At 45.6% G+C, this 27,335-nt stretch overlaps 1 protein-coding gene across 2 annotated transcripts; it reads left to right on the top strand.

The window, feature by feature from the left end:
* Nucleotides 1-1,641: 1,641 nt before the first annotated feature.
* zcchc2 (zinc finger, CCHC domain containing 2) lies at nucleotides 1,642-26,530 on the top strand. 2 transcript variants are annotated; one of them, XM_076294464.1, is made up of 14 exons: nucleotides 1,642-2,597; nucleotides 5,318-5,411; nucleotides 5,941-6,005; nucleotides 14,845-14,916; nucleotides 15,383-15,483; nucleotides 16,633-16,727; nucleotides 17,566-17,646; nucleotides 18,343-18,421; nucleotides 19,166-19,283; nucleotides 19,535-19,605; nucleotides 21,970-22,061; nucleotides 22,771-22,908; nucleotides 23,166-24,374; nucleotides 24,754-26,530. In XM_076294464.1, exons 1-14 carry the CDS (start codon nucleotides 1,800-1,802, stop codon nucleotides 24,813-24,815), a joined length of 3,075 nt encoding a protein of 1,024 aa, XP_076150579.1. In that variant the 5' UTR covers nucleotides 1,642-1,799; the 3' UTR covers nucleotides 24,816-26,530. The 2 variants fall into 2 exon arrangements, with proteins under 2 accessions (XP_076150579.1, XP_076150578.1); XM_076294463.1 differs by having other exon boundaries at nucleotides 23,166-26,530.
* The last annotated feature ends 805 nt before the right edge of the window (nucleotides 26,531-27,335 follow it).

The raw sequence follows: 27,335 nt of genomic DNA on the forward strand, positions 1-27,335 counted from the left end.
CTCTGCTTGCTTAACAGATCCTTCAGATGCACAGTGGTTTATATGTTTATGTAAATGAGTGATGGAGTTCCATACAAAGCCCCTCTTTTTTTGTCTGTGTTGACTGCACTTCCAAGCAAAAGGCAGCTAAAACATACATTTATTAAATTGTTCACAAGAATCCCACCAAACAAAAACATACAACATAATGCCGGACAGGAAGGGGACCAATTTGTTTTTAATTTGTTCCTTTTTGGCCCAAGAAAATAGGCATGTTACTGGAATGCTATGTGGCATTCTGACGAGATGGAAAAAGGTTCTGAGATGTCTTCCCGCAGATGTAACCTAATAGTTATGGTTATGGTTCTTGGTAGATGCTTTTGTTCATAGCGACTGACGGTAATAAATCTGAAGTAAAAATTTTAAGTAGTCATATAGTCTACATAACAAATGAGTACTTACATAAGCATACTAATAATGGTAAAAAGTAAACAATTTAACAACAATAGCAAATCATCATAATAATAACCATAGCACAAAATTCAAGTGTTTTTGTTTAGAATTGTTTTCCCTAACAAAGCAGGTCAAAATGGCTCATGGAACTTTATAATCTCTAAACAAGTGGCAATGTAAGCTATACTGTATTTACTTTCCAAAACAAACACCTGCCACAATACTTTTAGTAATGTTGATTTACTTCCCAGAGCACCGTTACAGCTCTGAGTAGGCCTAGCTACAGTGAGAGCCGTAGATAGATTCAGAGAAGTATATACCGTAGATAGTATTATAGAATATAGATATAGATATAGATAGATAGATCTACATACTATACAGATATACTATATACAGAGATACTATGTATATTGCATATATAGTATACAGCTAGGAACAAAATTATTCAAACCCCTGTCAAATATTGATTTAATGTTGACCAATATGTTTGTTTGTCTTGACTGAAAATGCTAAATATTAAACGTAAAATATTAAAAAGGATTATATAAGGATATATATAATCTCTATAGGCCCACGGCTCTGGATAGAGTGATGCATTACTGCTCTCTAGCGGCAATAGTCGAGAATGATGCAAATAACCTTCTTTTCAGACCACTAGATGGCAACACTGCCATGACCAAAATCTGGGCTATGGTCAGGCATGGAAAATGTAGCCTGCCATTTTTTCACCCCCTATTCCACTTTCCATTGGAATCTTCACAGCATTTTATTCACTTAACATAATTGTTTTGGTATGATTTGGGTTCTGCTTGGAGTCACGTTCTCATGGTATATCTCAGATTTTTTAAAAAAGATTCTCTTCCATCTTTAGACCAATCACATAGCCCATGTCTAGCCTACAGCCAACGCGAGAATTCTGGAAGTTAAGCCTACGAGTTGCCATAAAGAATGCGTGACATAACCGGGAAAGTATTGTGACAAACAATAACCCTACACGCATTTCGGATAATAGAACGCTAGCTTTATGTTATGTGGCATAAAACAGGGAGATCTTTGCGTTTTCCTTTTTCCTTACAAAATATGCACTCCTCTGAACACAGTGGGTCGTGAGAGATGCTTAGGACCCTGCAGTTTCGAAGGAGGGAGGGGAGGAGTTAAAAATGATCGACATAATTTTCTAGAGGCTCGGCAAGCTGGCGAGCGAGTGAACTGGCTCGCTGACCACAATTAAGCCGCCAAATGACAGTGCTTTTTATCAGAATCCCGAGCAAAACTTACATTCCAGTATTTGGACGGAGATTGGGGCAAAACAGCTATGCATTTTCGTCTTTGATATTTGCTTTCCAGCTCATCATTCAGAGTTGATAATGCTCAAGATGAAGCTGCCGATGAGAGCGGCGGAGGAGGGAGACAACTCCGTGGAAGAAGAGCAGGAAAACAACGACTGCGATTTCCACGCTCACCGTTTAATTTCAAATTCGGTTCCTTGTAACGGAACGGAGGACTCTGGAGCGAGACCGGCTTGCCCGCTTCCACAATTGAACAAGGAGGCGGTGTTCGAGTGGTTCGGGTTGCACCTCAGCCCGGCGAAACGGATAGAGTTCATGTGTGGGCTGCTGCATATGTGCCAACCGTTTGAACTCCGGTTTTTGGGCTCCTGTCTCGAGGACCTCGCACGTAAAGATTTCTATGTCCTCCGAGACTATGAAATCAAGGCAAACAGCCAGACCGATTTGGGCCTCCTCATGGATGTTACCGATCCGGTGGTCCACTCAAAACTGCTCATTTGTCTATCTCTTCTGGGATCTGAAAATAGGGAGTGCGCAGGAATACTGTTTAGAACACTGAGCCATGTTTATTCCTCTCTTGACTTGAAAAACTGTGGGGTTTCCCCATCCAAGTACGGGGATTCCATGCACGGTCAAGCCCGCTACCCAACAAACGGAGGAGCCGAGTCTGGGAAAACAAAATCTCCTCATCGACCAATGTTGGATATGGAGTCTGACATTAGTTCTTTAGAGCAGTTGGCTCTGCTCTTCACTATGGCATCCCTCCACCCGGCTTTCCCTTTCCACCAGCGAGAAACCATCAGGCTACAGCTGGACAACGTGGAAACTGCGATCGAGGAATACAGGAGAAACTGTGACAGCAATGAAACCCCTACGGTAATAATTTGAAAAGGATACTTCGAAGGAACGCATTCAACCGTATTTAGTCATTCACCTGTTTGTTATAGCTTGGCAATATGAAAGTCACGTAGATACATTATGGTGCGGTGCTGGACGTGATAACGTGGGCTATACGTCGAAGCTAGGGGATGTGGCTAATTTGGAATAGATTATGGAATAGCATACAGGCTTCAGTGAATAAAAAGCTCAGCTAGATTTGCCTATTCATTTAGCCGCTGTTTGGCCTTAAAGTTGTGTTCTTGAAAGAAGAGATTCTCATAAAGATGGACAGCCGGTAAAATTCGTTCAGAGCCCTCTTCAACCAATAGTAGTTGCTCCATCCTGAGGAGGCAGTGTTTGTTAAAGCGAGGGTATCCCGCTTAGGGGGGTGTGGTAAATCCATTTCAGGCAAAGATTGTAGATAGGCGGAGCAGGCGTTATTGTGAAATTTGGATCCAACCATTCGACTTTTTTTTTTTCCATTTGTCTGTGCCATTTGATTTTCATTTTCGTAAGTGAATCTTACTATTTCTTTCCCGTTTTAAGCTAATTAAGTCCAGTGTGTCCTGGACACGATTTCACAGCACACACACCCTCATTATAGTGTCCTACCTGATGGAGAGAAGCCTATTTTACTTCACTCCAGCTCCAGATTGTTTTCTCTTAAAGTTTGAATGAAGCTGTAGCCTACTGGAGAGATTTGTATTATTGTTTTAATAATACACGGGATGAGAAGTGAAATTCGTGCAAGGGCCCCTTACACACTCCGGATGTCTGTACTGTACCTCACCTGCTTATCACTAAAGAACTTTGCTGCTCTGTAATCTAGCCTCCACATCATACAAAGACATGCCATTGAAAATATGCAATGCTTTGCTGTAGGTGCAGAACTCTAATATAGCACCTGTTAAGTAGACAGTTCCCCGCTCGTCTCTTCCTGTCATTTGGGGAAACCCCATTTCGCCCACACATGTGGCAGCATCAGCATCAGGTCCTATTCTGCTGGTCTCCCCAGCCAGCGCTGGTTGAGGTGAATCCACCATTAGGCTGCATCTGTGAGGCGGGTGGGCTGCTTATCGGAGCTTCGCAGGCTGTCTGGCCGTGGCATGCATGTCTTCAGCTATTCTATCCACAGCTCTTTGATTGGGAACAACCGGCAGCAGGCCTGAATGGATGTATTGTGGGAATCTGGCATTGTGTCTGTATACCAGCAATCTCTTCTCTATCTCTATCTCCCTTTCCCCCTCTCACTCTCTCACACTCCTCCATTCCCTCTCACTCTGCCCCCCCTGCCTCTCTCTCTCTCTCTCTCTCTTTCTCTCTCTTTCTCCCTCTACCAACCCCTTTTTTCTTTCTCTGCCTATCCCTCCCTCCTCTCTCTGTTTTAAGCAGGATATTGAGGGAAAGTGGGAGGGTTATAGGGTGGACTTGATGAGGCACCTTGTGGTCATTAGAATGTGAAAGGCTGCCTGAATAAGTCGTTTGGTCATGCTCTGCGTTGTGTGAATGTCTGTCCCCCACCCATATGGCCTCTCTGCTGCTGTGTACCACGAGGGGATTTGATTTAAATAATGCCACATGATTGTGGCCCAGCTCTGCCACAGGCAGCTGTAACACCAGTTGATCACTTGAGGAATATGGATCGGTTAGCCTTGACGACACACTGTTACACTGATTCTCAATTCTGTTCTTTTCACTGTTAGCCTGCTCTGCCTAACCTACTGAAGTGGTACTCTTGAAGTAACAGTGGTGCTCTTGATCAGCTAAGCACATCGGTTTTAGCTAATCAATCAAAAACTAAAACATAGTATGATTTATACATTGAAATGTGTGTAGGGCAGAAGAGTTTCAGGGGCAGGATTGACAACCATTGATAGACTATGCTCAAACAAAGATGATACAGAGTTTTATCTGGGCAAAGAACCTTTTACCATCGCTGACCATCTCTCTGTTGCTCTGCTTTTTGCTGATGGTAACAATGAGAAACCCTTCCACGTGTGTGTGTGTGTGTGTGTGTGTGTGTGTGTGTGTGTGTGTTCGGTCTCGGGACTCATCAGTCACTGACCCCTCGCTGGGGAAGCTGTCAGACTGCGTCTGAGACAGTACTCAAGCCCAGACAACAGCTGGTCGCTGGCCTTGGACTGAGCCGGGCCCTGGTCTGGCGCCGACCCAAATGGACTGGGCGGCACCCGTTACTCAGTTGGCTTCTGTCTGGGTAGAGCGTGCAGCAGGGCCATAGGCTGGGATCGGCGGGGAGCTGTGACACAGTACTTGCCTGTCATGAGTTAAAATACAAATCTTCAGTATGATGACTGTTGGAATAAACCTGGTTAAAGAAGAACTGCTGCACTGCCATTCAAATGAAGGCTAATGTGCAGGATGAGCGGGGGGAAATGTGAAGCCAAATGTATGGATTTATTCGTTTCAAGGCAGCACCCTTGTGACTAACTGAGACAAACACATCCATTCATTTAAGCAGAGCTGTATGACTCATTTTATAATTGGCTAGACTCTATTCTGGAGGCAACAGCATTTTTTCAAAGCCAAAATCTTGTCCACTTTTACTATGATGAATGAAACTCCTTCCAAAAAGTAGATCACCCTGTTTTTTTTTTCTGTATTTAGAACTCTGCGATGGCCTATGACAGAGAAAGGGGACATGCAACTGCATCTGACTTAGACTAACAATTTCTTATCTCCTTTTTCTTGTTTAACAGCCGAATGAGTGCCACAAGTCTGACTACCTCTGTCCACACACTGGGAGAGGCAGAGTGCGGCCATCCCACCCAAGCAGAACTGCTTGCGGCAAAGGTAAATGAGAAAAAGAAACACCCCATTCCTCAGTTTGCAGCTGTTTATCTGAATAAAAGGGTATGGCTTCCATCACACAGAGAGGCATCAAACAGATGAGACGGTTCCTTTCAGTGAGGGCTCCAGCAAGTGTTTCATTGACTGCAGAAATGAATGTAGCGGCAATATGGTCTCAGTCATTTCAGTTCTTTACAAATAACTCCATCACCTTGACAACATTGGCTAGCCATGCACAATAGACTGACATGGCTGAGTAACAATGCCAGTCACTTCTGTGAACAAAGTTTGTAATGAAGGCTATTTTAAAACTTGTTAAAGAACCGGTGGATAATAATATTTGATATTCAGCTCTTGCCTCTTGTGAGAAGCCTAGTCCTTGGAACTTAGACCTTTATGATTTGAAGACTTGGGACGTGCTTGTACTGGATAATGCACTGATGAAATGGATAAAAGAAATGCATACAGCAAGCATAAATAGATGGATAGATAGTATCTATCTATTTAATTTTGCTCTTTTATTTTTTTTCAGCCGTACACATAGAGAAGATCATCTTGAAGGAAATCTCCGCAAGTCCAAGGGAGTACAGTTTTGAGGTAAGTCCACAGTTTTCTCCTGCATCAACAATCGTGGTTTCATCTCTCCAACAGTATCAAGTAGTGTTTTGGAGACATATTTTGTTGAGAGTTTTTAGGGTATGTTCAAGCATGAAAATGACCAAACAGCTTCTTTTTACGGAGTATGATTGCATCAAAGACCCGCTGCAGGGTCTGGTATGCCTGCCTCCTCAGGAATGGCAAAGATGTTTTTTATGTGTGTATATTAAGGCATCAGTAAAGCATTGTCTATCCTATTCCATCCTATCCCATAGACGTCTCAAGGACAGTAAGTAGTCAGTATCATGACTGAGTCCTGGTTCCTCATTCTTGCCCTGATTGCCCCCTATTCCTTACCTGCTAGTAAGGGCAGTTTGTAACTCAATGGAACCTGGCTGCAGAGCCCCTGTTGTGGAGGTGGAGGGCCAGGGGTGGAGGCTGGAGAGAGGAGGTCTCGAGTGAGAGTGTGAGACTGTGGCCTGGTGCCAGATGGCTGACGCAGAGCTGGAGCTCCAGAGCACGAAGGGAATGTACGGAGCTCCTGCTGTGGACACACACACACACACACACACACACACACACACAGAGAGAGAGAGAGACACAGACACACACACACACACACAGAGAGAGAGAGACACAGAGAGAGAGACACAGACACACACACACACACACAAACACAGACAGACATCTTCGAAACACAAATCCACCCTTGAGACACGAACTCTCACACACACAAACAATCACATACACATACAGTACAGGCACACTCCATTCCCTGAGCCTCTGCTCTCTGTGTCATGTAACTTGATTTGAAGTCCCAGCAGGTCATTTCATGTTATGAAGGAGCGACGGATAGATAAAGAGACAAGTACGGAACCTTGTTCTTTTATTTCCATTCTGCCCACCCCCTCTCCGGTTTTCAACAAGATCCTGACAAACATGCCGAAGTGGGGTTGTTGATCTCTAACTGCATCCCTTCTGGGAAAAAGACTATTATCCTCTACCATAACAGTGTGGAGACTTTGTCTTGGTGTGTGTGCATGTGGGTGGGTTGCAGGATGCCCAGAGGTCAACTGTGTTGCAACTTGGACGAAATATCAACCCTCTTCTCCCTCCTTCCCCCTGACCTAGCCACACATCTGCAGGAGGGGGGGGAGGGTTGATTTTTATTATGATTTTTTGGCCCCATAATGAAGTGTGAACATGAACAACAAATGTCTCAGAGCAGGCCTCAGAGCAGAGCAGGACCAAAGTAGCCCACGGTGCTGTCGAGGAGCTCATCAGAAGCAGCCAGGGTCTTGAGAAAGGTCATGTTTACGGTAAAGCTGGAAGAGCCGCCGTTGTTGATAGTACTTAATATCTGTCTTGTATTTCCTAAGCAGACATTTTAAGGCCAAGAAAGAAAAAAAAGTTGGACTTACATATTCACAGTTTCAAACCCCCCACCCCTCACCACTGTGTAGAGTTAAATCCTAAAATCCTGTGCTGGGGTGGGGGGAAATATCCTGGCAAAGGACTTTTGTTTAGATGCTTATTATGACTACCATCATCCAGCGTCTAGACTAGTCTGACAGTGAGTTACTCAAGAGTGAATAAGTCCTTGTGTTCCCATGTTCCCTCTTCCCTGGAAGATGTCCTTCCGGCGCTGTCTCTGCAGTGGCCGGGAGGCCAGTGGTGGACATATTGAGGGCGTGTGTGAAGAGGTTTTGTGGCCGGGCCCATCTCTCCCTTCTCTTGTCTGACGGCCTCGGCGACGCTCCCTGTCGTCTCCCCGGGGCTCGTGGAGCGAGGGGTGAGGGTCTCTGGTGAAGCTGAGTGTGACGGAGAGCTGCGTTGACAGAGGGAAGCGGTGACCGCGTCCTTGCTGAAGTGACCGCCTGTGACACAGATCTGAACTGAAAGTACCCACCCACCCACCCGCCCTCTCCTCACAGTAAGGCTCCCGGCGCTTGGATGTCTGTTTCTCGTGCTGGGAAGATGGCAAGGGCTTCCCATTATGGTCAGCATTCGGGAAGATGAAAGAAACAAAAAGAACACACCAACGAATATTGTGTTAAAGGCTTGATCAAATGTGTAAAGGACTAATGGATTCCTGTATGTGCTATATGCTAAGGCAGAATAGTATGTAAAATTAAACTATTCATTAAAATCTGTGTTCAGACCAATAGGTTCATCTGTAGTATAAGTAATCTAGATGAGGGAGCTTAAATAATGGATCCTTTTGGTCAGAAAAAGGGAAAAATCTATAAAGTAGTGGAAAATCGTTAGCTGCGATTTTATTCGCGCTGCTAGGCAGCCTGGATTCCATGGACCAAATTTTCCCCTCAACGAAGGAACCCATCACAGAACGGAGGGGGGACAGCAAGACGATGACGACACACCAATGTGTAGTTCCCAGACCCTATCTCAATGAGATGAGGTCTGGCGTTAGCCAGGCTAGAAAATCGTGGCAGTGATGTGGGGAATAGTGTAGGGCAGGGGCATGTACCATAGACTGAAACATCTTGGTATACCATCGCTGAGGCAACTTCTCCACAGGTCAGGATGGTGTCCGATGGACAAAAACTGACACTTCTAATAATACTCACTTAGTCAGGGAGTAAATTGAGTCAGCCCGGGAGGATGACAGGAGCTGGCTGACTCCCTCTGGCTGGGCGTGGGCTGCTCTACTGCGCTATCGCTCAGTTTTTCCCCATCTGCCCCATTAATGACCAGTAGTACTATTCTAGATTTTATCAGGACGAGGAGAACACCGTTGGCTTTGTTACTGTTTAGATAAAACAAAAAATGGTGCCACCAAATTGGGTGCTGACTCTACCAACAATGAACCAGTGCAACTAGTGGCAAAATGTGTCTTCCTCCCTGTGCTGTACCAAAGTCCTGTTAGGCAAGTCCCTCCACTCGGCGGCCATATACCAACGTTTTATGGGCACTCATCGGGCACAGTCTTTGGGTCGAACTGCGCGTGCGCAAGACTTCACGACACCAATCTTGCTCCAGCGGCGAGATCACAACACATGATTGGCACGATGTCTTCACAACACACCATATGATTGGCTTAATGTATTCACATCACACCACATGATTGGCTCAATGTATTCACATGTCGACGTTTTGCCGAGGAAGGGGTGGGATATGTGTAGACAACGGCCATGTTGGCGTGACAAACTAGCCCCATGCATTTCTATGGAGTATTTTTTGAGTGCTGTGTCTCCTCATTAGAAAGTCTCTGGCTGTACTCTGTGCTATATCCTGTAAGCGTTCAACTGTACTCATATTCAGTACCAATATTCATACCAGTACTGCTCCGTTATCACAGACATGAACAATTTAATGATCAATTCAGAAATTTTTTTTATTCCCCTGAGGGACAATTCCAAGAAAACAGGTATGGCAAAGGACCGACTGTTCATGACATGATCATGCAAAGATCTCAGAGTGGAGCGCTCTTGAACCTTTGATGTCTAGCCCTGTACCTCCTGTGACTGTTATTTAGCATGAAGTATAAAATCACCTCTCCTTCATGACCTAATTAAATCTGTGATCAGTGAGAAGCCTTATAGCTTATGCAATCAGTGCCGTTCCCCTGTCATCGAATGTGTCTGCTAGCTAGGCTTGCTGTTTTCTCATTAACCATTATTAGCTTCAAAACGAATAAAAGGAGTTGGCCAAGATCATGTTTGTCGGAAGAGGTGTGTGGGCTAGCACATGCTCTGCTGGATTGATGCCCATACATGCGATGGCAGAGATTTAGTGTAGTGCTCGGGGAATCGGGTAAATCGTAGGGATGAGTGGATGAAATCAGGAAATGAAGTTCAGCGTTGTCAGGCATGTTTTATCCCCTGCACAAATGAGTTTAATCCAGGCTGGATAAGCATCCTGTCTGCCTGCAGGCCGTGATTGGTGAGAAAGGTGTAGTAAGCTGATTTGACAATCAATCAGGCAGATATAAACACACACATAAAGCACATGACTCATACACATGAAGAGACACACACACACACACACATTTGCACACAGCTGTTAGCGTGGCGGATGAACAGAGCAGTACGGTAGCTTGTGCCATCTGTTTCCTGGGTGGCTGTTGCCAGAGCATCCATCCTCATTATCATCCGGTGGGCAGCAGCAGCATTAGCACCACCGCCACATCTGGATGTGTGTCACGTTAGTGTGTGCCAAGCACAGTCTGACATCACCCACACGCACACTCACACACGCATGCTGTAACTGTCTATTCAGCAGCTCTAACCTAAGGGTCCTGCAAAAGCTGCCGTCATACAGTATGTGCCTGACGGAAATCCACAGCCGTGTGCCATGAGTGAGCCCAGCTTGGTTCTGCACGGCTCACGAGGCTTCTGCTCTACAGTTACAAATGGGAATCAGCGAGGAAGAAAGAAGGCCGATTTTAATTCTGCTTGTGTGTGTGTGTGTGTGTGTGTGTGTGTGTGTGTGTGTGTGTGTGTGAAAATGTCTGCCAGTGGTATTCATGTGTGGAAAAAGAAAATAAATAAATAAAAAGCTCAGTGTTGATGGAGACATGCATTACACGTTAACTGTCTGTACTTGGTCAGTGTAAACACAGCTCTGATTTCACATAATAGCTTCGAGCTCCATGTCGCGAGCTAAGACGGGGCCACTGATCCCGGGACAGATACACAGTGATGAGTGACGGGGGGGCGGGTTGTGAGGGGAAACCAAATGCATTTTTAAAGAGGCTGGGACTCGGCTATTACTGTCAAACCTTGAAGAGTGTGATTTTGTGTGTGGTGTTCGTGTGTGTGTGTGTGTCATGGCTTTTGTGATGTTTAAATGACCTGGTGGCAAGTGAGAAGGAGATTAGAGGCCAGTTTCTGTCCTCCCCCAGGACAGTCATAAGCTAGACCTTTAAAAAGAAGGATCTCTCTCTCTCCAACCCCCCCCTCCTCGCCTTCCCTGTGTGCATTCACAAAAGACAGGAAGAGAACCTTCCCTCTTTTCCTCCCTTGTGGCTCTCTCTCTCTCTCTCTCTCTCTCTCTCTCTCTCTCTCTCTCGTGGCTGTGTTTATACGTCATGTCACAGTAATGCCCATACATCCCACTACTGCCAAACCCAAATGCCGCCCCATTCACTCACTGCAGTGCAGCACCATTTCCTTTTCCCATGTTCAGTGTACGGCCGATGACTTTCTATGTGGTGTGTTGGTGGCATCAGGTATTCTGGGCGAACAGTGGGCCTGAGCAGTCCCTAGAGGCAGATGGAATCTTGCTAAGCAGGCAGCCGACCTGTATTAAGTCCCAACATTTTTATCCGTTGCTGGAACCCCGCTCTGGTGTTGAGAGAAGCAGTTTAGAGCAACAGCTAAACATTTCAGCACCCTCGGACGGTCTGTCTGGGGGGGGGGGGGGGTAATTAAGGAAAGGATCCTCTTATCGACAGTCCACATGGCTGTCAGCCAGAGGTCCTTTTAGAGGAAATTCCCACTGTTTTATGAGCGGGGCAGCTCATCAAAGATTTTGGGTAACTGCAAATTAAACAGCCATTGCCTAGATGTCTGTCTGTCTGTGTGCGATCAGATGCTGACTCAAAGGGTCTTACTCTCCTTCTCTACCTCCTGGTCCGGCACGGAGGCTTGAGAAGATGAGAGCTCAGCATCTTTACTTGTGGTTCACCGCAGACTTTCTCCCCCCCCCCACATGAGTCATGGTCACCACATCAGAGAGAAGCCGCTCCATAGTCACACATTGCAGGCCACATTGCCTATTATTCTCAGGCTAGAAATTGTCAGTGGAGCTGACAACTGATGCTAGCAGACAGAGCGTGTTATGTTTGAGCATGGAGATGAAAGGCACTACTCTCCAATATTGATTTGCCCAGGTCACAGCTGGAACAAGAGAAAAGATTGAATTCATCCTGAATGATTATGCCTACCAGACTTAATACAGTTTGTCTTTTTAAAGCTGCTAGAAAGGATTGACTCTTTGGTCTCCCTGCACTGAAAGGCTTCAATTTCTCCCTGCTCCAAATGCTTGTGATTGACATCAAGAAAATTGTGTGTGTTCAGCTAACATTAATTAAGAGTGCCCCTGACAAGCTCAGTCAGCTTATTGGTATATGATAAGATATGATATAATATGATATAGGCTGAGGGTGATTGATCTGTGTTCATATTTTTACTGAAATGTTACAATAGCCTTATTTGTGAATAAAGGTGTTTTTAGCCTACTTATGGAATAGATTTGCATTTGATGATGGTCAGGAAGTTTCACTTTTGTAGAACAATGTTTGTGTGACTCTTTGCTGATGTGGCTTGTGGCATCATCATTACCACAAGAGATATAGTTTTAAGCCTATGTATCCCTGACTGTTTCCCACAGAACTATATTCTATTTGTAGGGGTAAGTTTGCAGAATCAACTTGGAACAGTTTTTTACAAATTAGCGTAGCGTGGTTACGGCGAACCAGATTTAAGCACAATTTAGTGCAACCAGGAAAGTCATTGTGTGGCACCTCAGGTTTGGGCCCAGACTCCTTTCAGGTGAAGCAGCAGCGCTGAATCCTAAGCTGCCATTTTTAGCTTCACTGCTCTCGCACAGGCCCCACTGTACTCCACCCTGTTTCCTGAAACAATATTTTGACTCCGTCGATGAGCTGCAACTCTTCTCCCGGGTTCAGACCCAGACACTAGGTAAATATTTAGATGCCACGGGGCATTTGGTTGGAGAGGGAGAGCCCGCTGGCTCCCTCTCTGTACCCGATGTGAATCACATTCACAGCTGATCGAGCTAGCTGCCTCTTCTGATAGTGCAGCTCCAGGGGCTTAGTTCTGAAACAGTGATCACGAGTAGTACAATTAATCGATCAATCAACAATTAGTTTTATAATTGGTCAATCGGTCTGTGTCTTTTTGTTTTAGTCCTTGAGCCAGGGGGATTAAGTCTCATAGTGATTTTTGGCAAGGTATACCGCCCTAGAGTTTGAAAAAAAGTGGTAGCATTGCATTGGTTGTAGGTTTTTGTGTCTTATCTTACACCCTGTCTATTATACGCTTATAAGGGGGTATATTTCAGGTGAATAGGCTTAAAATCTTAAGCGTTTTCTGAAATATTATGTATGAACCTAATGCAAGCATTTGCATACATTTCAAGTACAGAAATCCTAACTGGATAAAGTCAGGTTCTTTTTGTTTTTCATTTTGTCTACATATTTAAGTGAAGTGTTCCTGAAATTCCTGAAATGCTGTATTTTTGAGAATGTCTTCATACATTTGCTGAAAACCCATGTTCTATATTCCGTAACTTTTATTTACTTTCCATACCATCGGCAACAAACCATATATGAACAACCTCTATAAAATCCTCCAGCATATAGGAGTATAACTGGAAACTTAAATGTTTAAGTACAATTGAAGTGAAGAGGAAATGCAATGCAATGCTATGCTATCACATATTTTCAAATTTTTCGCTGGTATACCTTCTCAAAAATCACTATGAGATGTATTCCCTTGAATGGTACCGATTGACCAAAATTATGGGGTGTGGCTCAAGGACTATTTGTTTTAAGGGAAATACCTCAAAGTTGTGTCCTTTTTTAAACTGAATATTTTCAGCTTTACTAACTCTCTTATGAGAGTAAACTAAATATCTTTGGTGTGTGGAAAAAACAAGGCATTTTAGGACACAGTTTTCTTTTTACAATTTTCTTTTTTTATAAAAATTACCCTTAGTTGCAAGTCCTTAATCACGACTGACAGGGTTTTTCTCTTGGGCCATCATAGCAGAGGATGTTATTTTCCTAAACACAAGGGTTTTGTTCAAGTCGTAGCGCAAGGAGGATGAAGGTTCAGCACTTTCATTAGATTTGTTTTGTATTGTCTTGTCTTGTATGTTTTGTAAATATGATCTAATCTAATACTGTGCCGTGATCCTTAGCTAAGCAGTTGGCTCGTCATAAACTTTTACACATTTTTATATTCTTTTAGAAAGTTAAAGAACGTAACTGTCCCAGCTGGTGTTCCTCCTTCCAGTTCAGTCCCACTGCTCCCTGATTTCCTGTAGTAAGCCATATCTACGGGGGTTGTGGTCGGAGTTATTGTGTCATCAAAATCCATGGAGAGTAATGACGACATCCTCTAAGAATTCCTTCCCTTATGTCCACATTACAATTTAGGAATTATTACACTGAAGACTTGGACACTGTTGGATGTGGGGCCTAAGAAAGCAGATTAAAACATTGGATAGTCTGGAAAAATATAGCCCTTGAGGTCTTTTTCCTCCCCTATGAAGACATTGGGTATTATGTCTTGCTTGTAAGGCTCATGTTGCTGCGATTACATGTCAAAGAACATTGTTTCCGATATGTGTTTGGGCCTTTGGAATGCAGAAATGTTCTGGACAAATATTGTAATGACCTAGTTTGGCCGCGGCCTGGTTGCTGAAACATTCTGGGCATGCATCGTGTGTGTGTGACGTCAGCGGACAAGTGGGCGTGTGCTCTGAGTGACTTCAACCAATCACAGCTAACCAGTCTGAGATACACGTCTTTGGGCATCATCAGAGAACTAAATCATTTGCACTTTAAAACCGCATTAGGTCATAGTCTGTGACTGAAAGGTGGAATTTTGAGTTTCTTGGCATGTGGAAAATGCTAAGAGGAAAAGGCTCTGGAAAGTTTTGAAGAACGAAGAAGCAAGGTGCAGTTCTCCCCAGGGTGACTCCCAGGCTATAAATCCTCTCCCATAAGATCTACTGAAGTGAAGCAGCCTCCGAAGGAGGAGGAGGAGGAGGGAGTGGCAGGAGGTGTAAGGTGTTTTGTGATGGTTGATCCCAGCCCCTCTTCTCTCTTTTCTCTCCCATGCTTTAGGTGCTCTGGTCAGATCAGTCATCCAGCACTGTGACCAAATCCCACCTTGAGCTGGAGAATTTCCTTTTAAAGGTACACACACACACACACACACACTCACTCTCTTTCTCTCTCTCTCTAACTCTAACTCTAACTCCCTTCCTGATAGATTATCTCACAGATATGGCTGCTGTGTGTTAGGGGCAGAAAAAAAACTTATTTAAAACCAGGTCACAATCCCACCATCTGGCAACATCGTTGGTGCAAGTTTTTGTGTATTTATTTCCACCACACTTAAAGAATGCAATAGCTGGAGGAAAAGAACTGTCATATCGGAATGTTATTTTGATGCATTACTTGGTGAACTAAGGGCGAATAAACGACTAAAGAAATACCTCTGTGAGTCTGTGAGAGCCATAACTGTGTTTTTATAATCAGGGAAAGTCTGACCTCTTGCTGTCTTGCTGCTGTGTCAGTGCTATTTGTTTTGAGTGAATAACTAGTGGCTGCCCCCCCCCCCATCTCTCTTTCTCTCTCTCTCTCTCTCTCTCTCTCTCAGCTGCCTAAAGGGCACTGCTCTGAGACCTGTGAGAAGGGGCTTCTGAGGCTACTGAGCCAGAGGGACCAACACGAGCCCATGGATCTGGAGAGGATACTCAAGTGAGTAGGGACACCTCTAACACCTCTTATTTTCTCGCTTTCTCTCTCTCTCTCTTTCTCTCTTTTTTTCTCTCTTTCTCTCTCAGTTTTCACAACTGCTACCTCTCCTCCTTTTCTCCTTTTGTCTCATTCTGTCTTCATCTTTCTCTCATGTCATCTTTCAGTTTTCCTCCATCTTTTCTATCCTTAATTGCTTTTCTTTCTATCTGTCTTTCTCTCTCACTGTCTTTTTCTTTACTTGTGGCGTCACTGTCTTTCTATTCTCCCAGTCTTGCTTTCTTTTCTCTTTCTCGCTTCCTGATCATGTCTTTCTGTCTCTCTACATGTCCCTTTCTCTCCATCTCCTGTGTTTCCCCCTCATGCTCCCTCTCCTGATGTAACCTGTGCCCGTGGGAGCAAGCTGCCCTCCCTCTCCCCCTCTGCTGCCCTCTCCTGCCCTTTCCAGGCCTCTTGGCCGTGTTCTCGTCCAGTAACGGTCACGCTGACATGCTGCCTCAGTGGACGCTGCTGCAGCCATTAGCCATGCTTCCTGCTTATCAGCAGTGTCCTCTGTGCCATAGGAGTCTCATTTAAGCGAGCATAGGCCTGCCTGATTCAGCTAGCCCCGTCGCTAATGGCCACAAATCTATTTAGGATGTGCGGAATGGAAAGTTTCCTTTTAAAGGCCAACTGCGAGCCATGATATTTAGGTCAGGCCCGCTGCTGTCAGGACCAGAGGGGATTGTGCTTCCTGTGTCGGGGGTTTGTAATGTGGCCTCCTCCTCCTGCCAGGCCCTCCCCAGAAACTCAAACACAAAGCGGCCTCTATGTGACTCCCCACTGTCACCGAGCCGCTGAGTGGCCTGATATTCCGCTGCTAACATCTTAATCTTCTCCCCCTCTCTCTTTTTCTAACACTCTCTCTCTCTCCCTCTCTCTCTCTCTCTCTGTCATTTTCTGTCTTTTCTCCTGCCTGTTCTTTTTATGAACTCATTCCCCTTCTATCTTTCGCTATCCTCTCTCCCTTTGTTGCTCTCCTCTCTCTTTCCCTCTCTCCTTTCCCTCTTCTCTCTCTCTCTGATGCTTTTTGCCTGTTCTCTGAACTGATTTCCCATTTATCTTTTTCTGTATCGCAACCTCCATTCACCGCCCCCCCACCCCCCCTCTCAGAGAGAGATTTCTCTCCCTGCCCCTGGACTTCCGTCAGATGTGGGCCGTCTGTTCGTTCTTCCTCTCCGACTCGTCTCTTCAGTTCAGCAATCACTGTGAGTGTCAGCCACAATCACCCCCAACACACACACTTACACATACACACACACATGCACGCACAAAGGCTGTCCAGTAACAATTAAAATATGACATTTTCTGGCTTCCAGGATATATATTTTTCTTGGAGAATTTGAAAAGTGAATTTGATTTCACCTTTCATTATTGCTTTTGTGAAGGGAGTACAGGTGATTTGAATGGACAGTAGCCATTTGAGATGTGACATTGCCTTAAGTCCTATATTCCCATATTGTTGTCCTGATGGCCAGGTGTAGCCAGTCATTGCACAAGTGAATACACTTGACAGTGATGATGTAATGCCCTTTAATTCAAGACTAATATGGAAGGCCAGGTTGGTGTACTGGTGGAGTATAATAAAAGGCAAGGGGTGCCTGGGACAGTCAAGGGCAGGGGACAGTGTTCTATGCACCCTTTCTGAAGAATATCTCTGGTCATTTTCTGTGTGGTCATATCCAGGTTGCACCTGTGTTTGCACAAGCAGACATGTAGTAAATGAAAACCAAAAGTCTGTTTCATCTCTCAGTTTACAGGGTACAGTTTACTTGGATAATTAATAAATTGTATTGTAGTCAGTTTGTAAAGATACCTCTCTGTGTAGCAGGATGCTTTGCTTAGATAACAGTTAATGTTATGGTGCTGATAGATCAGTATTAGGGTGCTGATTATAGCAATATTTAGGTACTGATTATGTTCTGCATTGGGTACTTTGCGGTGGTCCTACATTCCTGTGTGTTGGTGTGTGTGTGTGTGTGTGTGTGTGTGTGTGTGTGTGTTCTGGCACAGCCTTAATGTCCCACCATCTGCCACCCTCTGCAGGTAACACCTCGCCAGCAGGCAAGTCATGCCAGTCAGCCAGGCACTGCAATGACTGCTCTGAGACCTCCAGTCTGGAGGAAGGTAGGGTGTGTGTATGTTAGTGAGCTCCACAGTGTGTGTGTTTGTGTTTGTGTGTGTGTTAGTGAGATCCACTGTGTGTGTGTGTGTGTGTGTGTTAATGTCTATTTGTGTATGTGTGTGTGTGTGTGTGCTTGTGAACATGTGTGTGTTAGCGCGTTGTACTGCTTGGGTAGGTGAGGGTGTGTAGTGATGGTGTCAGACAGTTGTCGTGTGGCCCGTCCTTGTGTCTGGTTCTGAGGGGAGGGAGGCTGCAGGTGTTTCTGGATCCGTGTGGAGGACAAGAGGCAGCACTCATGCTCACAAACAAACCTCAGAGCCACGTTATACTACACATCCACATTTACTTAGTAGGCTACACATTACATGTTCGCCGGGATTTGGTAATCGATGAAGAGAAAGAATAAGAATTACTAACATGTTCTTCTACTGTAGTGAGAAGAGTACAACAGTATACTAAGGATGTGAATATGAATATGAAGTAGAACTAAAAAATCACTTCGATAGATCTAAGATGTTTGACAATGACCGTGACTGTAGTAAATGACCCATAGCTATGAAGAGTATGTTTTGTCTTTTCTGTGTTCCCTCTTGCATTCTTCTTATTGACCTTCTCACTCCCCCTTCTCTTCCCCTCCTCCTCCTTGTTTTGTCTCTCCCTCTCTTCCTGCCTTGGCATTTCCTCCCGGTGTCTCTCAGCGTTCTCAGATCTGGATCTGGAGCCATATGGTGGAGCCGGCGCTTGGACGAGGCGGAGCAGCAAAGGTGCTGGCCGCGGGTAAGGCCCTCTCACTACTCCGCTACGCTTCACGGGAAAGGTGGTAGGAACAAACAGTTGGTAGTCAGTAGAAGTGACCAAATATAGCACCTTCTTATCTGGTCTTTTTCTAACCATGTATCATCTATAGTATTAAAGGTAATAATGTGGCCCTTAGTGACTGAAGCATGTCTGCTATAGAAATCATAATTAATGTTTGAAAATGTTTAACATTAATGTTTAATGAAATGCCATGCAGGAAGGATTATCGGTTACACTTTACTTGACAGTGTCGACATGAGAGTGACATGACGGTCATGAACGTGTCATAAACAAGTCATAATCGTTAATGACATGACGCTTCTGTTGTTAAGTGACATTCGATTTTTGTCATAACAAGTTAGGTTTAGGATTAGAGTTAGGGTTAAGTTTCATGTGTCATGATGACAGTGTCATTTGTTCACGATAGTGTCATGTCACTCTACTGCTATCAGGACATCCATTCAAAATCCAATATGATTTGATTTGGCGTAAAGCATACCTGATTCATTAAGATGACCTACATGGTAAAATATGTAGTTGTACAATCATGCCAGTGTGACAGTAGTTTGCTGGTAGGTTGATGCATAAATGCAATGCAAATAATTATTGAGAAATATTCACGTGTAGCATATTTCAAAAATGTACAGTGCGTGGCCAAGAGGAGTGTCTCAGTTCTTTTTTAACACCCTATTCCATTGTGGTCTCTCCTCTCTTCACCTGTAGGGGGCAGTGCTGCCGGAGTCACCAGCGGGATAGCAGGAGGAGGGGTCGTGCCGAGCACAACGGAGAGGTGGAGGGGGGGCGCCAGAGCCCGTCCCGTGCGCCGGGCCACTCGGAGCAGGTGAGGCAGGGCAGGGGACAGTCACTGTCTACCCCAGAGACAGCAAGACCAACAAGACCTCTTGTACAAGAGCAGAGCATATATTTTCGTAACGCATATGTACAATCATGTGGTGCATATGTTGTTGTAAATATTGCCCATATAGGCACATATTTGTGTTTTCTCCACAACAGTGTGTATCCTCTGGTGTGTATTGTGCCCTCATTCGTCTTCCTCTCTCCTTCTCCCCTTCTCCCCTTCTCTCTGTGCAGTGCTGTGCTGGTGAGAAGTGGAGCTGTATGACTGGGAAGAAGCCCAAAGCGAGAGCCTCAGGTGCTGACAGGTACGCAGAAACTAGCAGGGACAGAAACGCCCGCAGGAAATGGACCTCTGCACCTCAACCCGACCCAGGGAAATGAGTTGAACCCCATAAACCATGTCAATGTGAAACACAGAAACGCAGCTGCCGGCTCTGTCTTATTGTGTAGAACTCAATTAGGTTCAGTTTACCAACACCACCACATCTCTACAATTAAACTGATGTTTACTGATAAGCAAAAACAAAACAGAACAACAAAAGTGCAGACACCTTCTGGTTCCTTTACTTCCAGTCGGAGGCCTAGGGGGAAATGTTCATAAAGGTTTGCAGTACCTTTATGATTGATTTTCAAGGTCAGACTGGCTCTCAGACAACAAATGTGTTCCAAGGGATGTATATTTCTCCTCCAAAGAATTGTATGGTACACATTATATTTGTATATTGTAGGAATATAATGTAAGGCACCGAAATAGTAAGCAATGTGGGAAAATCTATGTGTTGAATAGTTTGAGGGACAAAACAACTCAACAAAACAATAAAACTTGTTTTGCCATGGCCTCAATGACTGATAGAATTTGATATTTACCACTTAAATATCACCAGAGGACCCTGTTTGGCAAAGTTAAAGGTTAGTCTGTCTGTCAGCCATGTTATAAACACAGCCATGTGCTTAGATTAGCATTTTAGGAACTGGACGATACGCAGAGTTCATGCCCAGCATGTGAGGTAGAGAGAAAGAGACAAGCATAAAATGCCAAAGGAAATATGACATTTCTCACTTGTCCTAGTCTTAATATGTCATGCTAATTGGATTTCACAGACACTGATGTCCAAATTGATCAGGTGGCTTAAGATAGCCACCTGTGCTATCCAGCCTCAGTTCCCGAATACAAGTGAATCTAGGTGGCAAAACTCTGCTTTAACACTGCGGGTAGCTCAAGGTGAAAGCCCTCTGTGTCCTGTAGTAAGGGGCATGTGTGTCCCCTGAGTTTTCACCCCATGATGGCCAAAAATGGCTTTGTGTCAGGTTTGGCCCTGAGCCAGTGACATTTCAGGATAGCTACAGAAAAGACAAAAACATGGTGCTGAAGTACTGTACGTGCGTACATACACACAGAGACACAAACAGGGTAGGCCTACAGTTCCTCCAGGTGTGTGTGTGTGTGTGTGTGTGTAAAAGTAGTAGAAATAGTATGAAGAATAAGAACAGCTTCTCTTTACTAATTAATATTCTGTCTTTCATTTAGGGTAGTCAGGTTTGTTTCCTCAACCCAATGTTCCCTCAGTCAGGTAAAATGTAGTGACTGTGGGGTTTCAAAGGTCATGCTCTGGCCTCATGTTTCATCAAAGAACATGGTCCCAAATGTGCTTTGATAACCGTGCATGTGACTCAAGGCTGGGTCATGGGGTTGATGAATGTCAAACCACCAGAAACTGAGCAGAACAGACTTTGACTGACAGGTTCTACTTCAGAGCCTGTTCAAAAAGGCATCTTTCATGTAGTTTAGTAGATTGTAAGAGTTGCGTGTAATTTATTGCTTCACTGATCTGTTGGGCCTGTTGCCTTTCTGATCAGGGTTGTATAAGGGCTGTTGTGGTAGCATAGTTGCACTCCTAGCGGCCAAAACCACTCAAATCCTTACCACCGTTTACATTTCTTTCCCTAATTTACCCTAGAGCTTTTTAAAACAACACTCAAAATAGCCTCTTCTATTGTATCTTATGACATATTTGTTATGCCAGTGCTATTATTTGACACTGTGGTCTAAGGTCTAAGCCTGAGATGTCGTGCTAGTTTGAGCTGTCTGGGATGACGAGATGTGGTCCAATCTGAGGGGGAACATTCTGTCTGTGCTGCCTTTCACAACCTGACAGTTCAAAACCAGCGTGTGTTTTGACAAAGGCATCTGCTACCTCTGCTTTGAAATTGTTGCCATCTTAAGGACTTGGAAGAGAATGGGTAAAGGAGGAAGGTCTGTTTAGGCCATCACCACCCACTGCCTGGCGTTCGCCTGAAAGTGGGTTGCTGTACTGACGTCTTCTGTGTGTTCAGTCACAGTTGTGTTTGGAGACTGACAGCCTCGTTTCTTAAATCTGGTTCTTCTGTACCCAGTTTCAGAACAGAAAGCCCAAGTTCTGTTGAAAGAAAATGTCCTCGCTTCCTTTGTCCCTCTGTCCCTTTCTACATCAGTCTTGCCCCCTCTCTCTGTGTTTGCTTCTTTCTCTCACTCTCATATTAGCCGCCCAGAGAGAAGAGGACAAATCTCTGCTTTGCTACAAAAACACATTGAAGATCCTCTCCTCCCTCCACCCTTCTCTCTCTCCCTCTCCCTCTTCCCCTCTCTCTCTCTCTCTCTCTCTCTCTCTTTCTCTTTCTCTGTGTTTCAGGGAGAGGGCAAGGCGAGGGGAGGCAGACGAGAGCTTTGTACCCAACGGGATCCGACGGCCCTCTGCTGCTCAGAAGATAAGGCAGACTAGGGGTGAGCTGGGCTGGACTGGGCTAAAGGCCCTCTCTGTATGCTACAGACACACACCAATCACACTGCACCCACTCTAATGAGTACTCCACACACACACACACACACACACACACACACACACACACACAACACTTACAAACCCAAAAAGCATAGATCTGACCTATGTCCCCACACCCTAACTGCACACACATACACACTGTTGGTCTTGGTGCAGGGACATGGGCGAGCTTCTTTTCTCACTCTCACACACAGCAGTATAGGCAGTGCATCATGGGCTATGCGCAGGGATGTGTGATGGGATGTAGGTCACTGTGTAAAGGTAGCCCACATACTGCAAATCATCCATCTGTCGGTAATGCATGTAAGTAGGGAAGTCGTTACTCCTATTCTGATCCTGTCCTCCTTTAAATTTCAGTATTCATTATTATAGCACCATTAACTAAAAAAATATTTCACCATGTTATACAAAGTAATGCAATATTGCACAATCCATAATGCTTTTACAATGAGCACAGGTGACAGGAGCATGATTAAAAAAAAATCCATTTTATTTTGACCTATATGTGATGATGATGCGCAAGTCAGTTCAAAACTGGGGACTCGTATGCATGTAGTCAGCATGGGAAATGGCAGCAATGGGAGACATCCATTACAATTTCCATTTTCACTTTTGGGAAATCTTTTGATTTGGTGTGCGTCTGTCACATAGGCCCTGACGCATACGGAGAAACCTCCTCTGAGAGTTCCTACTCCACCACCTCCAGCCCTCAGCACCTTCAGCATGCCAGTTTACAGAGCGAGGATGAGGATGACGAAGATGAGGATGACGATGATGATGATGATAGAGGTCTGACACTCTTCACTCTTCTGACTCAGCCTGTGTGTGTGTATGTGTGTGTGGGAATAATCACAACAAATGATTTATACTGTTTAAACTCCTCAAGGGACTGTCGCTGACCAATACATTTCTTACCAACTCTGAATTCTGAACCAACTCTGGTTTAGTGGAATCCACCTCTGGGCCTCCCCGAATTGAGAAGAGGCCAAGTTATCTTCTGTTTTGATGAGAATGAAGAGCTTGTTGTTCTTGTGCCCTCTTCTCAGACACAGGGAGCCAGTCGGACACGGGGACTCTGCGAGCGCGTCCTGCCAAAGGCGCCAGCGGGAAGGCCGTGGCCCTGGTGAACCCCATGCTGCCCCCTGCCCTCGAAAAGGAGCCCTCCCAGCACAGCAAGACCTCCGAGGGGCTGCAGTCTCCTCTCGGGGTGGTCCCCGCGGGGTGCACCTTCTACTCCAAGCCGACCGCAACCCTGGAGCCCATCCTGGCCAGTCCTGGTGATGCGCGGAGCTCTCACCAGCACCCTCCCATGGCTGCGGTCAGCGCCCTGCCCATCTCTGCCCAGCATGCCAGCGACGCCACGCCCTGCGGCAGCACCCCTCCCCTGCCTCCCCACCCGTCCTCCCTCCCGCTGCGGGTACAGGGCGGCGGAATGCCCGCACACCCGGCTGTGCCCACGCACACGCCCAGCGCGGGGCCCTCGCCCAGCCCGGCGCTGCCCCCCAGCACGGCGCACAGCGACAGCACCAGCCCCAGCGCCACCCACCTCCTCTGCAGCTCCAGCCTCTCCGGGAACCCAGTGGGCATGACTGCGGCGGGCACAGCTATGCACGGGCCTCAGGCCGGCCTCCAGCTGGGCTGTAATGCCTGCGGGTGCCGGGGCAGCTGTGGCGGCAGTGGTGTGGTCAGCGGCGGAGGCGTTGGCGGCGGCGGCGGCGGTGGTCACCAGGCGACGACGGGCTTCTTCCTGCCCCCGCAGCAGCTGGCGCCGCGCCAGATGTTCAGCACGGCGCCGCCGCCGCCGCTGCCCTTCCTGCACCTGCCCTCGCACCTGTGCAGCGCCAGCTACCCGCCCGGCGCCCAGGCCCACCAGAGCGGCCACGGCGCCACGGGAGCCCCCGGCGGCCAGCAGCTGTCCTTCTACCCGCACGGCCCCGCCGGCGCCCCGCACCACGCGCACGGCCCGCCGCCCACCGCCACCTTCTCCGCCGGACCGCTCCTGCACGCCCACTCGGAGCACCTGCTGGCCGCCGCTGCGGTGGCCGCCGGCCAGCAGCCGGGCTACGGCCTGCCGCAGATGGCCGCCTTCAGCCGCTTCTATGCGCCGGTCTTCCCGTCCGTGGCCATGCATGCTGCCGGCGGAGGAGGAGGAGGAGGGATGAAGAAGGGCAACAACGTGTCCTGCTACAACTGCGGCCTGAGCGGCCACTACGCGCACGAGTGCAAGCAGCCCACGGCGGACACTGGCCAACCAGGTAATGGTGGCGGGGTGACGGTAGCCGCGGCGGCGGCGGCAGCAGCAGCAGCAGTGGCCGCCAGCGCTGCTAGCCTTAACGGCAGGGGCAGGAGATGAGATGATGATGATGATGATGATGCTCTCTCATGTCAGTCTCTAATCTCTGTGTGTGTCTCTCTCAGCACTGACGCCGTACTGACGCTGCCTCCTGTGTGTCTGTGTGTGTCTGTCTGTCGGTCTGTGTGTGTTTTGGTGTTGTGTGTGTGTGTGTGTGTGTGTGTGTCTGTTTGTGTGCATGCGTGTGTATGTATTTGTGTTGGGGAGTGCTGGTATTTGCGTTTGTGTGTGTGTGTGTGTGTATGTGTGTCTGTATGTGTGCATGTGGGTGTGTGTTACAGGTGGATTCCGGCTTAAGTACGTTGCCCCCCACTCTTCTGAAGCACTAGACAAAGCTGACTGACAGACAGCAAGGGGACCAAGGAGTAAACGTTTGTTTCTTTCTCGGACTCCCTTGAGGCTTCGTTCGCGTTTCCACCGCAGTAAACACGCACTGCGCCTGGGAGCAGGTGGCAGAGGCGATTATTTCAAAGGTGATCTTTGGTTAATGGAATAGCTTAAGAATGTTTCTCTGATTTTGAAAAAAAGGGCAGGTTAAAAGATGTGCCTCTCAAATGCAGCAGCATACTACCTTTTACATGGCAACAATTACAATAACATTTAAAAGAAAGGACAAGTGTCTCATTCATAAATGGAGTTAATTTCATTGTATCTGATAGGACTATGTGGTTACATTATGTTTCATATGGTCCACTACATTACAATAGCTTTCATTTATTTTGTAAACATCTAATTGTAAATGGCTGTGGGCCATTGTCATTATTTTTGTTCTTTTATCAAAACATTAAAAGGGTAATTTAAAGATGTTATTACAGTCTTATAAAAAAACGTGATCCTGAAACTTGAGACTTATATTTGGTAAAGTTGAAAAGCTCTGAATGTAAATGCTGTTTCTGTTGGCTTGATCGGTGTCATTTCATGTAATGTGAATTGTTTCAAGTTCATAATCATGATTCAGACATAGTGTTGTACTGCTGTTTTTTTTGCTTGTTTCATTTTTTGTTTGTTCTTTATTTTTACATATTTGTTTTGTTTGAAAATTGTAAAGCACTATGTTATGACGCTCAGCGTAACTTGATGTTCATGTCAGGTCCTTAAGTGCACTGAGAGTAATCTGTACTGATCTGTCCACTGTGCCGTTTGACTTAGGAGGGCTTTGGAGAGGCGTGCTGTCATTTAGTGGTGTGACCACCAGAGAGCGCTCTAGTGACTGTGCTCTGGTGCTTGCACACACAGCATGTATAAGTTTTAAAAGAAGAGAGTACTTAGTGTCCCAAGTATTTTTTTTATTTTTATTTTTATGACTTGTTAGCGTTTATTTTCATGTAACACACTTCCATTTCTACCAACTGGATTGTGACGTCCAGGGTAAAAAAAAAACTTTTTTAAAAAATTGGTTATTGAGGTGGAACTTTATTGGAATGGATACTTTATTTGGAAATGAAGTCATTGTGAAGCACATATGTTTACCTGCATGCTCTTTGGCCAGGATGTGTTGTGTTTGTCAAGCGTACATGATGTGGGATATCTGTTCAGTTGCCACTTAAACCAAGCAGTGTAAACACGTTTGTACTGACAAACCTTCAACCTTTTTTTTAACAGCTATGTTTTTGTTCTCTGGAAATCTTGCTTAAACTGCCAAAGCAGACTTAAGGAAAAATCCCCTTACTTTTTTATAATATATGCAAACAGATAATTTAAAAAAAATATTTTATATTGGTTTTGATTAAGGGATCATGATTTTGACTTTCTTTATGTACAAAATCTTTAAAAGACAAAAAAACGCACAGCCCTCTTTCACTGATCTAGAGGGTGGGGGAGAGGGAGAGACCCGCCCTGCACTTGCGCAGCTGCAGGAGGTGTTTGTTATATTTCTTTGGAGAGATACTGTGCCGTATAAATGAGGTAAATTGTTACCCTGGGTTTGTGTTTACTGTTTCATATCTAAACGTTGATATTTACTGGAAAGTTCGAATATATTTCTAGAGAGAAATTTGCATTTTAAGCAAATTTATCTTAAACCCATTGAGTTATCAGCAATAAATATTGAAAAAAGGACCAAGCTCTCTGTTGTTGTTTTTTTGGTGTCAGGATTTCTTTCAAGAAAAATTTTTTGAATATTTGTTATATATATATATATATATTGGAATATCTGCTATTTCACCATAAGGACACTAGATGGTAGTCAACAACAGATTAATCTAAGAGACATTATGTCAAGAGAAGAAATGCCTTCCACTCTTGGTTGAGTTCTGCATAAAGGTGAGAAAGAGACTTCATCTGCTCACCTACTTAGGCCGCATGTATTGGTTCATGTGCTGACAGTGTGACTATGTTTGTACACCAAGACCAAGTGGATCTATTTTATTTGTTATTGTCATTTAGGTACACACCATTTTGTTTTGCCAGGCACTTTATTTTATAATTTGTCCACTGCTGGGTTCCATTTGAAAGAACCATCGCAATGCAGACAGTAATTGGCCAAAAATGTTCCTCAGAAAACTCTGTGACCGGAGTTATTTTCGCAAGAAAGCCTGAGCAGTGGCTGTAAATTGTAATGTTGCGAGGCAGAAGAATTCTTAAAACAAACCCCCAGCACCAAGCAGTGTTTCCCGTGCCTGTGGCCTCCATGGCAGTGATGCTCTGCAGGCTTTAGGCTGACGTGATGAGGCTGCCACTCAAGCACGCCTGTGTGCGTGTGAGTGAGTGGGCGTGTCTCTCATAGAGGGGGAGGGCCGGCAGGGGCGTGGACTAGCGTAGGCCACATGTCTGTCGTGTGTGTTTTTGCCCCGCCCCTTAGCGTGTGTGTTATCCGCTAGTGGGTGCCGCTGCCGTGTGTGTGTGCCATGCCAGAGCACGAGCT

The sequence above is a fragment of the Alosa pseudoharengus genome, unplaced genomic scaffold, assembly GCF_046254945.1.
Source record: "Alosa pseudoharengus isolate Yale_2024_CS ecotype anadromous, Long Island Sound unplaced genomic scaffold, YU_APseudo_1.1 YU_APseudo_1.1_scf_2, whole genome shotgun sequence".
Taxonomy (NCBI): Eukaryota; Metazoa; Chordata; class Actinopteri; order Clupeiformes; family Clupeidae; genus Alosa; species Alosa pseudoharengus.

Coding starts and splice junctions, on each gene's coding strand:
- zcchc2 (XM_076294463.1), top strand. CDS start 1,800: ATGCTCAAGATGAAGCTGCCGATGAGAGCGGCGGAGGAGGGAGACAAC. Junction 5,412..5,940: donor CAGAACTGCTTGCGGCAAAG/GTAAATGAGAAA, acceptor ATTTTTTTTCAG/CCGTACACATAGAGAAGATC. Junction 17,647..18,342: donor GACCTCCAGTCTGGAGGAAG/GTAGGGTGTGTG, acceptor GGTGTCTCTCAG/CGTTCTCAGATCTGGATCTG.